Below are 13,100 nucleotides of genomic sequence, written 5' to 3' on the forward strand. Positions count from 1 at the left end.
AGGCAATAGTTCCAGCCCTAACTTGGCCCCTTACTAGGAAAGTTGTCTTGGACGTGTCTCCTAACCCCCTAAGCTCCAATTCCTCCTTTTTAATACAAAGGCATTGAAGCACTAGGAATGAGTTTCCTAAGGTTGAGTTTGAGTTCTTTTTATTGTTTTCAGTTATACATAGTGTATACTTGTGGTACAGATATGGAGTTGTATATTCTCATAAAAGCTTCAAACTATACAGGTAGAGCGAGAGTCTCCTCTGATACCCCAGTCCTCCAATCCCAGTCTTCTCCCGAGAGGTGGCCCCTGGAATGGGCCTGAAGCGGCTGTTTCCAGATCTTTGTCCTTGCATTGATATACATATCCATAGAAATACAGTTGGTGTGTGGATGTGTCTGAGTTGTTATAATTTGGGTGGTTTTGTATCTGCAACTTGTTTTGTTCATTTAATCATATTTCTTGGGAGCTTTCCACATTCTCTTTGAGTGCTAAAGTGTGATAGTTGTGAGGGTATTTGGCAGTAGGAATAGAAAGAGGGACTTTAAAAAGAAAAAGCTGGAAAGCAGAAGCAGGGAGCCAATGCAGAGAGACAGCAGCAGAGTTAGGGTTTGTGGTTGAGCCTTTGTTTCTGATCTCAAGCCTCATGGCACCTGGAAAAGCCATCCAGCTCTGAGCCCGGGAGCCATGTGTTTATAGACCAAGGTGACACTCACATGCACTCGCTGGTTTACAATCAAATCAAACATTTGCAGGCCCAGCCATGGGTGTCCAGGTATGGCAATACACAAGCAGCCAAGGCCCAGCCCTCCTCCACTGTCAAAGGGGGAAATAGACATGAAACAAATTCCATAGGAAGCCAGGAATCACAAGGAATCAGGTGTTCAGAGGATTGTATTGATTGAGTAGAGGTGAGGAACTAGGATGTTGAAAAGTAAAAAAAGGAGAGAAGGAGAGGATATCCTTTTCTGATATCCTTTCAGTGGGAGGTTTCCCACTGAAACCTCCAAAAAAAAAAAAAAGGAAGCCAGTTACCTGCTGGAAACGAAAGGACTCCGATCGTTTCTTCTGGTTGAGCTGCCACTCTTTGAAGTGGAGCACAGCCTCATCCACGTTGACAATGCCCAGCTTCACCTGCTCCTGGAGGGTGATAAGCTGCCGCTGGCCTGGCGTTTTCATCCCCGCAAAAGGGTCATATATACTTGACTGGGGCCTGTCCCTCCACGGTCTGACGGGTGCCTCTGGAAAGGATGGCAACACTCAGCTTGACAGCTCCCCCACTGGGGACCACTCACCAGAGGCATGGGGTTAATGAGGCTGGTCACAGACTCAAGAGGACTTGTCTCAAAAGAACAATTACATGTGGCCAAGGAGTGGGAGATACAACATAAAATCAGGGGTGAAGAAAGCAGCTTATCATTTCAAAGCCTCTCACGCTAAAGAAGACAAGGCTGCAGCATTGAAGGGAGGTGTGAAATCTGCTGAATCTCCCAAGTCTTAATTATTATTATTATTTTTAACAGGCTTAATTCATTTCATTTTTCTTATATAAAAACCCTAAGTTGTAGACACATCTGGAACCTGGGTCTTTTGCTCAGAGACTCTGGTGTGGGTCTTGAGAGATGGTCAGTAAATTTCTGGTAGGGAGACTTGGTGAATACATCTCTTTCCAGAGGTCAAGGGTCAAGTTCATAGGTGGCCCAGGTTCAAAGGTGGCCTCGGTTCACAGGTGGCCCAGGGTAGCAGTGCAGCCCCTGGCCAAGGTATAGCAGCCATCATCAGCAACTTCTTGGGCACAGAGGCCAAGATGATGCTAGTGTCCCTGGGAGCAGGGATGAGGCTCAGCAGCCTGTCACCTTGCAAGGGCTAGTGTGGGGCTTGCTGATCTTGTTCCCCCTGTAAACTCTCTGTGCAGGCCCAGTGAGAGCTTGGCAAGGATGACAGCCCCTTAGATGGCAGTGGCTACCTCCTTGGAGTACTTAATACCCAGACGACATGGCCACTGTCGTCCTCAATGGGAGCAAACACTTTGAATACGGTGTAATGACCAGCCTGGGTCGGCTTCTATACCAGCAGAATATTCAGAACCCCATTCTTGAGAGATGAGCCCAGGAAAAGGTCAATGATCTCAGTTCAGACTCCTTGATGGGCAGAGAGAACAGAGATCTCCTAGGACTTACTCTTCATGTCCTTGGCTAGGTGGTCTAGTTTAGTGATAGGCATCTACTCCTTGTTCTCAGCCTTCCCTCCGTGAGCTCCAGAGCCTTGGCCCCAGCCACAGCCACAACCTCGGCCTGAACATTGCTGCCAAAGCCTCCAGGGAAGCCATCACAGCCTCCCATTCCAGGGCCCCTAGGCCCTCCCGCTGCATCAGCATCATCCACCATTTGGTGTTTTCTTGGAGAGGCAGTCAAGCCTTAATTATTGAGAAGCCTTTAGACAGCATTTCTCAACCTCGGCACTATTGACATTTGGGGCCAGATAATTCCTTACGATGTCGGTGCATCCTGTGCACTGTAGGATGTTCAGCAGCATCCCTGGCTTCTACCCATTAAATGTTAGCAGCACCCCCTTCTTTAGTTGTGACAACTAAACATTTTCCCTATATTGCCAAATATTCTTTAGGGAGGGGGAGCAAAATCACTTTCAGTTGAGAACCACTGCTTTAGACTTAAATCCACACCCAGAAGAGAATATACTGGAAGAGTTTAGCCAGGATGCTTCTCTTAGCCCCACTCTCATCCCTCACTGTCTCTAAGCAGCATGGGGCACAATGATGGTGCACTGATGGTCATGAAATGCCCCAGGAGACTGGAACATCAATGGAATCATGACCCAGCCCAACAGCACCAGGTATAAAGTAGGTGCTGGCTTCCGGCTACTACTTCTTGGGTTGTTCCTGTGCCAACCTCTCTCCCACATTACAAATTCACAGTTCTCTGCTTTGGAGCTTCTAGAGTAATACAAAGCCAGCCCTCATCTCTCTCCAGGCCATGAATCCAGTTCTATGGGGAATGATCTACTCATAGCAACCATGGGGCCACTGAGGCATCTTGGCATTTCACTAAATTCATATGAGGCTACTTGAATCTAAATTTCTCCAACAGACCCCATTTGGGCATTGTGATTCAGGGATATAACAAGAAGGAAAAAGAGAAATGGCTTCACCAGTGAGTATTGAAAAAGCCTCAAAGACATTTATCTAGCATTCTGCCCAACCATTCACTTACCTGTGCACATGCACTCACACATCCTTCTCCCAGGTCTGCTCTTTTTTTTCTTTTTTTTGAGACAGAGTCTTGCTCTGTTGCCAGGCTGGAGTGCAGTGGTTTGATCTCGGCTCACTGCAACCTCCGACTTCCGGGTTCAAACGATTCGCCTCCCTCAGTCTCCTTAGTAGCAGGGATTACAGGCACGCACCACCATGCCCAGCTAATTTTTGTATTTTTAGTAGACATGGGGTTTCGCCATGTTGGCCAGGCTGATCTCAAACTCCAGACCTTGTGATCCACCTGTCTTGGCCTCTCAAAGTGCTGGGATTACAGGCATGAGCCACTGCACCTGACCTATTTATTTAATTTTACAGACTGGGTCTCACTATGTTGCCCAGGTTGGTCTCAAAGTCTTGGCTTTAAGTGATTCACCCACCTCAGCCTCCCAAAATGCTGGGACTACAGGTATGAGCCACAGTGCCTGGCCTAGATCCCTCTACTTTTCAGTGCCACGGAGCTGTTGTTGCACTTGGAAATCACTAACCTATGAACACTTCTATCACCCAAAAGTTTAGTTCGTATAGCATCTGGCTTACCTTTCCTGATGCTCTCTGAGGAAACGTAGAAATTCCCAGGTCGCTCTTGACTTTTTTCTGCAAAAACTATGACATAAAGAATATTCCTATTACCGAAAAACTATCAAAATCTGGTACAAAATAATAGTAATAATGAATCCATACCTAAGACCACCATATGTGGTTTTGTAAATCAAAATTGCAGAAAGAGGCAATTAGTAAGAAGGACTAGGAATTGTCAAGTAATGGCAGACTAAACAGATACAATCCTAAAACTAGAAAGACAAAGCCAGCTAGAGGACATGATCAGAATTTACAAGCTCATTAAAGAAAGCAGTAATGGGAGTGAGAACATGTGCCTGGACCCCTGAACGCCTGAAGCTAGCAATGGAAAACCTTGAAATTTGAGAATAAAAGGAAGTACCACCTAAAATGCCAACTAGTGCCATAAGACAGAACTCTAAGCAGTGGAATAGTATAAGTGCACAGCTCCAAAGAGATTAAGATGAAGTCATTTATGAGGCATAGATTCCTGGAGGTTAGGTGAGAAAACCGGGACATGACAAATGTTCACTTAGTGATAAGATGGCATGGTGATGCTGGCTCCCTGGGCTCTGAGAGAGGCCCCCTGAATCCAAATGCTAGCTCTGTGGCTTGTGACCCGTATGATCTTGGACAAGTGGCTTGACCTCACCCTGTCCCTGTTTCTTATCTGTAGAATGGGGATGATAGTAGTTCTTTTACTGGATTGTGGTGAGTATTAAATGAGTGAATACATGGAAAGTACTTAGAACAGTGCCTGGCCCATGTAAACGCTCAGTGTTAGCTTTCATTATCATTGTTCACATCTGACCTTTGAGACTGTTGCCAATAGTCGGCAATACCTTGGCATGCTAGTTAACCCAAGTGATGTCTCGAAATGCCTTACCATTTATAAAGAACTTCCTTCTGTATTATTTCATCTGACCCTCATAATACGGCTATGGTGATGTATTAGTGTATATTACTAGGACATGTATTAATGTATACCTGTATCATTACAATACTCATTTTATTGATGCGGAAACTAAAGCTTAAAAGGGTAAAATGGCCCCGGGTATGGTGGCTCACACCTATAATTCCAGCATTTTGGGAGGTTGAGGCAGGAGGACTGCTTGAGCCCAGGAGTTCAAGACCAAAACACAGCAAGACCCTGTCTCAAAAATTAAAAAAAATGGTGAAATGACTTACCCAATGTCCTATGCCGTGCAGCTGGAAAATGCAAGAGCTGAGAGATGAACCCAGGTGTTCTGACATCCAAGCCTTTGCCCCTTTTGTCATTTCCTGCCTCTCTCCTCTCCTTTGCTTCTCCACAATTTCCTAGCAAGCCCATTGGGGCTCCTGAAGAATCATCTGTGCCCCTGTCCAAGCACCTCCCTACAATGAGCCATGCCATCAATACTGTTCCCTACTCCCTCTGCTAGTTAGGAATTACCAGCATATATTTGCATGCTTCTTAGATCGAGTTCCCTCAGAAGCAGAACCCAAGATGAGGATTCAAGAGCAAGCAGTCTATTTGAGAGGTGACAGAAGTAAGCCTGGGAAGTGGATGGTGCAATAAACGGTGGATAATCAAGCAAGTTACACTGTGGGCAACTTTGGAATCTGTAGAAAGCAATGTAGAATGCGCAACTAAGAATTCTCCCACCGGAGGGGCAAGTAAGCTGGGGTACTCATCCACACCTCCTGTCAGGCACTGGTTGAGGGCAGCGACTCTGTGTGTTAATTCTCCAGTGCTTTCAGCCTGTCCTTTAAGAGGGCAGAGAAAGCTCCAGGTGCTAGAGGAAGCCCTTGGGCTGAAAGACACAGGTGCTGACAGGTAGGGTCCAGCCAGTGAGCACAGAAACGTAAAGGGCTAGGGGAACATGAGCAGGGAACCAACAGTGTCTGCTGCTCATGCCAAGGAGATGATACCCAAAGAGACTGCAGGCCACAAGCAATCACAGCACCTCACAACTGTATACCTAGCCAGTTGAGGGTTGCTGGATTTTGCAAAACAAAAGCAAAACAAAAAGGTGTGTGCTATTCGGGACATACACTAAAAACTCATTTGCTATTTATCTGAAATTCAAAGTTAACTGGGCATCCTGTATTTTATCTGGCAACCCCAACCCAACTACCTAGGGCTCTGGGTGAATGCTATGTTCCCCAATTTATAATTCCCTTTTGACACCCCCAACAACATGATGATACCATTGAAAAACAGAATATGGTTCAGGAGCACAGATCTGGCAATTCTTTTTTTTTTTTTCTTTTTTCAGACAGGGTCTTGCTCTGTTGCCCAGGCTGGAGTGCAGTGGTGCAATCTCAGCTCACTGCAACCTATACCTCCCAGGCTCAAGCAATGCTTCCACCTCAGCCTCCTGAGTAGCTGGGACTACAGGTGCATGCCACCACACCTAGCTAATTTTTTGTATTTTTTTGTAGAGACAGAGTTTTGTCATGCTGCTTAGGACAGTCCTGAACTCCCAGGGTCAAGTCATCTACTGCCTTGGCCTCTCAAAGTGTTGGGATTACAGGCATGAGCCACCCCTCCTGGCCTATTTCTAATACTCTTAAAGTACTTGTAACCATATTATTGCAACCAAGTCCAAAAAATAGTGAAACCAACAATGCCATCAGTATGTAACTAAAGTCCCAGGGACAATTATGAAGAAGTCAAAACCCAATTTTTAATAACATGGGTAGACGGTCAGCCTAGCATAGTAACTAAAAGCCAGGGCTGCGAAGTCAGATTCTCTGAGTTCAACTCTTGGCTCTGCTATGTTCTGGTTGAGTGACCTCTGTAAAGCCTCTATTTTCTCATCTGTAAAATGAGATAATGATGGTCCTTACCTAATAGGTTATTGTAAAAATTAAACAGTGTGTTCCAGATAGAGCATTCTTGATAGATTTCAATAAATGTCAGCTATTCAAAATTAATAATATCAAGAAGGGTTTCAGGATATAAAAATTTATCAGGGTTCTCATTTACCTGCCTATGCAACTGTGCATAAATACTTCCTGGAAGACCAGCACTGACTTTGGTCATTGCTCCTATTCTAGCTCCAGAATCTGTCCCAAGATATAACCCTGTCTACTAGGGCTGGTTGAGGGCCATTTAGAAGGGGGTAGTCTCTGAGCAATAATTCAAAAAGCCAGATCATCCAGGAAATCTCTGTTGAGAAGCTCCAAAGACCCTGCTGGGCATCATTCCCTGCCACACTTGCCTTTAGAAATATATGGTTCATTATCGGGCAGCTGGTGAGCACCAGGAGCAGTGGTCTCTGGTCTGGGTACTGGGACAGGGGGCCTGCTGGCCAGGTCCACGGAAAAGGCCTCATCTTCATCCACTGTGTAATAAACATCTTCTTCCTGATCAAGATGGCATAGATCTCTCTCCAGATTGGTCATTCCCATGCTGTTGCCTAGAAACACAGAGAAAGGTGACTGAAAGCAGTAGCCAAACAAACTGGGTGTTTGTCAGTCACAAAAGCAGAGTGAGGGACCTTACCTTGTTTTCTCAGTGCTGCCCTCTGCCACGGACTTTCCCCAATATCACTTCCTGTACCATCTGCTCAGAACACCATGCAAAGCAACTGAGAAAACACTCATGCCACCTTCATTGACACCCAGCGATGCAGTGCAAGGACATGAGCACAAGGCTTTGCCATCTCTGTTTTACTCCTGGGATTCAGTTATTCATCCCATTAGAACTAGGGAAAGTCCTAGATAAGACTAACTGTCAAAGCCCTAGTTAAGAAAGGTGGGGCATTCACTGCCGACTGTCCAATAAAAGTGATACTTCTTATCTAGGGCTTGAAACAGACTGTCCAGGGCTCCCCTCTCAGGAAACCTCTCAGTCTAGAGTGGGGTTCAGAACACATTTTTTAAAGATCCAATAGTAAATATTTCAACCTTTGAGGCTGTAAAGTCTGTTGCAGGTACTCAACTCTGTCCCTGTGACATGAAAGCAGCCATAAACAATACTAAATAAATGGTTGTGTTGTGTTCCAATAAAACTTTATTTACAAGACAGTCAGCTGGCCAGGCTGTGGTTTATGTGGTTTATCTATCACTGCTTTAGAGTTTTTTCCTTCCTCTTCACTGTGAAACTACTTTTGTCCCCTTGAGTCCCATCCTCTTAGCACTCTGCTTTCTATGTCTACTTGATTAGCAGACCCCACCATACATTGTAAACGATTGGACAGGGTTAAAGAATGACTCATGAAATTTAACACCCTCTATCTTTGAAACCTTCAATAATAACAATAATAAATCTTTATCAACTGCTTGTTATATGCATGGTGGTGCTCTGAGACCTAATGAATACTAACTCATTTAATTAACACAATATTTACCTCATTTTACAATGGAGGAAACTGAGCCCCAGAGGAGTTGAGTAACTTGCCTAAGGTGTTCCAGCTAACTGGATGGGACAATGGAGAACGGATCAGAGTTCACACTCCTAGCCACTGAATAACACAGCCTTAACTTAGTAATCCTCATGTATATTCCCCTCCTTCACCAGCAAGTAGAGTCTCCTGAAGGCATTCATCAGAGCTTATTTTTCTTTTTATCTCCAACCCCAATATCCAGAACAGTGCTTTGCACATAGTAAGTACTCAATAAATTTTGGTCAAATAAAAGCAACGCATGCATTTTAAAAGGAGGTCTTGCTAAAGGCAACTTGTTTACCCAAACAAGTGGCTCCACTGGTTGGAACTCCTGGACTGATGGGGGAGCTCAAGGTAGAGAAGTAGGGGGAGGCCCAGTGCCTTTATTCACATCACATGCCATGTATGCAGCAGCCCATTCCTTGACGGGAGCAACCCTCATAGAGAACCAGACAATGTCTTGCATTTGTTTCTTTCACTCTTTTAGCTTCCCTGCTCATGGCTACAACTCACCTTCTAAAAACTTGCGGATCATAGAGTCCTTAGTGGCCCGAGAGAAACCGTCTCCAGGGATTGGGTTAGATGTACTGGCCTGAAGCATTTCAACATCTAGAAGGAAAAGGAGACTAAGAGTTATATATTGTTTTCCTACACAGGCAAGGAGTTTACAGATAGAACTATGAGGTTTGGCAACTCTCTTAAGAGATTCAAGCATTCATCAATCTATCCATCCCTCCATCCATCCACCTACTCAAGGACACCCAGTAAATGTGGGGCATGAAAGACAGCAAGGTGCACAACCCTCAGGCTCTACCTTGCACCACAGGTCTCTAAAAGTAAAGATATGCTTATTTGCATCTGAAATAATAGGTTTAATTTTGAAATACTACATCGTCGCAGTAGTACAGAAAAAAAGGAAGTAATAACAGGGAATAAATTGCGTTATAAATATGTGTGTGTGTGTATATATATATATATATATATATATAGATATATAGATATGAAGCCAGGTCCCAGGCAGTTTACAAATTGTGGTTTATTCAAAAAATGGAACATTATACAACCATTAAAAAGAATGTATTGAAGCTATTACTATCAACATAGTTACTTTTGAAAAACAATGTTGAGTGAAAAAGTTACAGACAGGTGTTTGGTATGATATTGTTTACATAAGGTTCCAATCTATAAAAATATAGTACAAATTGATTATGAATTCATACATATACAGTATGCACATAAATACTCTGGGAATGATAAATACTGAAAAAATACCTCTGGAGAGGGAGGGAGGATAACTGGATTCCAGAGGGGTTTAGTAGGGAACTATAACGGGAACCATATTATTTAATTTAAAAAAAAATTTTTGAGACAAAAAGGAATAAAAAAGGAAATATATATTCTTGAAGATTCTGATGAATTTGAAGACTCAGAATCTTCAAAAAATATAATATTTTAGGTAATTAATCTGCTACCCAAAAAGGGCAAAATAAGATTCTATTTCCGTATTTGTTTATAAATATATATAAAAGAAACTCTGGGCCAGCCATGTTGGCTCACATCTTTAATCCCAATACTTTGGGAGGCCAAGGCAGAAGGATCACTTGAGCCTAGGAGTTTGAGTCCAGCCTATGCAACAAAGTGAGACCCCTTCTCTACAATAAAAATAAAAAATAGAAAAAATTAGCTAGGTTTAGTGGCACCTCCCTGTGGTCCCAGACACTTGAAATGCAAGGGGGAGAATGGCTTAGGCCGGGGAGGTCAAGGCAGCAGTGAGCTGTGATCACGCCACTGCACTCCAGCCTGCGTGATAGAGCAAGACCCTGTCTCAACAAAAAGAAGAAGAGGAAGAAGAAGAAGAAGAAGAAGAAGAAGAAGAAGAAGAAGAAGAAGAAGAAGAAGAGGAGGAGGAGGAGGAGGAGGAGGAGGAGGAGGAGGAGGAGGAGGAGGAGGAGGAGGAGGAGGAGGAGGAGGAGGAGGAGGGGAGGAGGAGGAGGAGGAGGAGGAGGAGGAGGAAGAAGAAGGAAAAAAAAGAAAAGAAACTCTGGAAGGAGATACGAGAAATTAATATCAGGGGTTTATTGAGAACTGAGAAGATTCATCTTCCTATATTTTAGCTTTTTGGCCTATTTGAAAAAATAAAGAAATGCAATACTCTGACATGATTGTGTTACTTTATTATCCAAAAAACACACAAAACAAAAACCAACCTCCTTATTTCTGCTTCTTCAGTTTGCATCTCTTGGCATAGTGGGCACTGTACATAAACGTAATGTACCTTGATATCCTCCAGTTCAGGGCACTACAATTCCAAATGAGGATCCAGTAAATGAATCCCACCCGCCCACTTTTGTCACCACTGAATTCCGTAACAGACTAGAAAGCTTAGGGTAATGGTACTAATCCTGAGGCATACCTAGAGATGCATTTATTATTTTAAACATGTTCTGATAAGAACTCACACCTAATTCATTCTTTGGAAATTCAAGACCAGAAAAATTCTACTTATATGTTGAGACTTTCAGTTTAAGTTGCTTAATTGTGTTTCACGGAACATTTTTTTCACAGAGTTAGAAAATTGGAGGCCAGGCCCAGAGTGTCACACCTATAGTCCCAGCACCTTGGGAGGCTGAGGCGGGAGGATCACTTGAGCCCAGGAGTTCAAGTCCAGCCTGGGCAACATAGTGAAACCCTGTCTCTACCAAAAAAAAAAAAAAAAAAAAAAAAAAAAATGGCTGGGCATGGTGGTGCAGGCCTATAGTCCCATCTATTCAGGAGGCTGAGGTGGGAGAATTGCTTGAGCCCAAGAGATCTGGCTGCAGTCAGCTAGCATCACGCCACTGCACTCCAGCCTGGGTGACACAGTGAAACCCTGTCTCAAAAAAAGAAAAGAAAAATGGGAAGGTGTGTGCCCTGCTAAGAGCAGGACCCTCCTCTACCTGACCATATTGCCTTCCTCCTTCCTAAGTCTTACCCCAATCTCCACTCCCATCTGCCCAAGCCCAACTCTGGCCCCAGTTAATTTCTGAAACTCCAGTTTGAAACTCATCATTAACCCAGCAATGAAGCACCAAGGAACTTGCCCTCAAGGGAAGGCATGCTTGGGTCAGACACCCCTAAACATGAGGGGAGGGAGAAACTCCGCAGACCTGTAGTCCAGCTTTATACTGCTCAGTGCTGGACTCTCGAGAAAACCACACCTGCCTCAGTCCCCAGAATCTGTTCTGGAAGAACCTTCTTCAGGGCACAGCAACTTCAGGGCCGTTATAATCACTAATCACCCAATTTCCCAGGCTGATAACATCAGAGTGCGAATCTCACACACATAATCTGTCAACTGTTGACAGAGTGGTAAAAGCCTCATGCAATGGTCCAGCTATTTTCACTAACAAAGTTCAATTGGAGAGAGCTGATTTGCATGTCAGAGAGGTAGGTGCAAAACTGAAGGAGCTACAAAGATAATTTAGGGCAATAAAATGTGGAAGAAAATAGTAGAAGCAAGAGCATCCCTGGCTGGGTCTGGTATGCTGACACAGTAGGGGTGCAGACTCCACTCAGGTACTATAACCCCTTTCCCAATGTGCTCATTTCGGCCAGAGTTAAAGAAAGAACTTAAAAAGAGAAAGAAAAGGTCAGGCATGGTGGCTCACACCTGTAATCCCAGCACTTTGGGAGGCCGAGGCAGGTGGAGTCGTTGAGGTCAGGAGCTTGAGACCAGCCTAACCAACATGGCGAAACCCTGTCTCTACTAAAATATAAAAATTAGCTGGATGTGGTGGTGGGTCCCTATAATCTCAGCTACTCGGGAAGCTGAGGCAGGAGAATAGCTTGAACCCAGGAGGCAGAGGTTGCAGTGAGCTGGGATTGTGCTACTACACTCCAGCCTGGGGGACAGAGCAAGACTTTGTCTCAAAAAAAGAAAAAACAGAACAGAAAAGAATGAGGGAATGAGCACCAGTAATGAGTCTTAGGAACATCATGACTCCTTGCACCAAGAAGTACATCATTTCTATGGCATTCTTGCCAAAAATTCATAACCTCAGCCCAATCATAGAAAATATCGACAAACTCAAACTGAGGGGCATTCTACAAAATAACTGATCAATGCTCTTCCAAAGCATCAAGACAATGAAAGACTGAGGAACTGTTTCAAACTGAAGGAGACTGAGAAGAAATAACCGAACGCATTATAAGATCCTAGAAAGGTTCCAGAACAGAAAAGGAACATCAGCGGCACAACTAGCGAAATTTGAACAAGGTCTATAATTTAGTTACAAGTACTGTACCAATGTAATGTCCTGGCTTTGGTCATTGTACCATGGTTATGTAAGAGGTTCATATTAAGGGAGCCTGGGTGAAAAGTATGCAGGAACTCTGGTGTTTTTGCAACTTTTCTCTCTAACTCTAAAAGTATTTCAAAAATATTTTTTATATATATAAAAAGGAGAGGAGGAACCACTCTAGCAAAACTAAATAATCATAGCTCCTGTGGATGATCCAATAATCCTCCTCCCTATCTGCCTGCACTATCAAGCTAAGTATCTTCCAATGACACTGTGGAACACATGTATGTGGCTACAATGATCAAGGTGGTGCTAAATGAACCACTTGTGAAAAACAAACACTTTTACATTATAGTCAATGCCTTAACTGGTGGTTAAGAGCATGATTTTGGAAGCAACAATGTAGGCTCGGCTAAATATCAGCTCTGTGACTTGGTAGAGTTATTTGGCCTCCTTGAGCCTCCGTGAGAGTGTCTCACAGGATGATTAGAAGCTTGGTCATTAGGATCAAAATGCATAAGTTCTAATTTTGTCTTTCTCATTTCTGGCTGTACGACTACACACCCATCAGTCCAACACCAACCAGTCTTTTTAGGTTCAATTAAACATTCAGACTCACAAGATGACCCT

General features: G+C 43.8%; 1 protein-coding gene across 2 annotated transcripts in view; it reads right to left on the reverse strand.

Annotated features, from left to right (window-relative positions):
• PIK3AP1 (phosphoinositide-3-kinase adaptor protein 1) overlaps positions 1-13,100 on the reverse strand; it is a 129,652-nt gene that overhangs the window by 26,266 nt on the left and 90,286 nt on the right. For both annotated transcript variants that reach the window (XM_009010083.5, XM_002756485.6), the window contains exons 9-12: positions 8,704-8,799; positions 7,024-7,221; positions 3,797-3,862; positions 1,024-1,229 (exon numbers count right to left, since the gene is read on the reverse strand). In XM_009010083.5, the coding sequence (XP_009008331.1) occupies positions 1,024-1,229; positions 3,797-3,862; positions 7,024-7,221; positions 8,704-8,799 (566 nt within the window). The remainder of the gene's footprint in view (positions 1-1,023; positions 1,230-3,796; positions 3,863-7,023; positions 7,222-8,703; positions 8,800-13,100) is intronic.

This window comes from Callithrix jacchus, chromosome 12 (genome assembly GCF_049354715.1).
Source record: "Callithrix jacchus isolate 240 chromosome 12, calJac240_pri, whole genome shotgun sequence".
In the NCBI taxonomy this organism is placed as follows: Eukaryota; Metazoa; Chordata; class Mammalia; order Primates; family Cebidae; genus Callithrix; species Callithrix jacchus.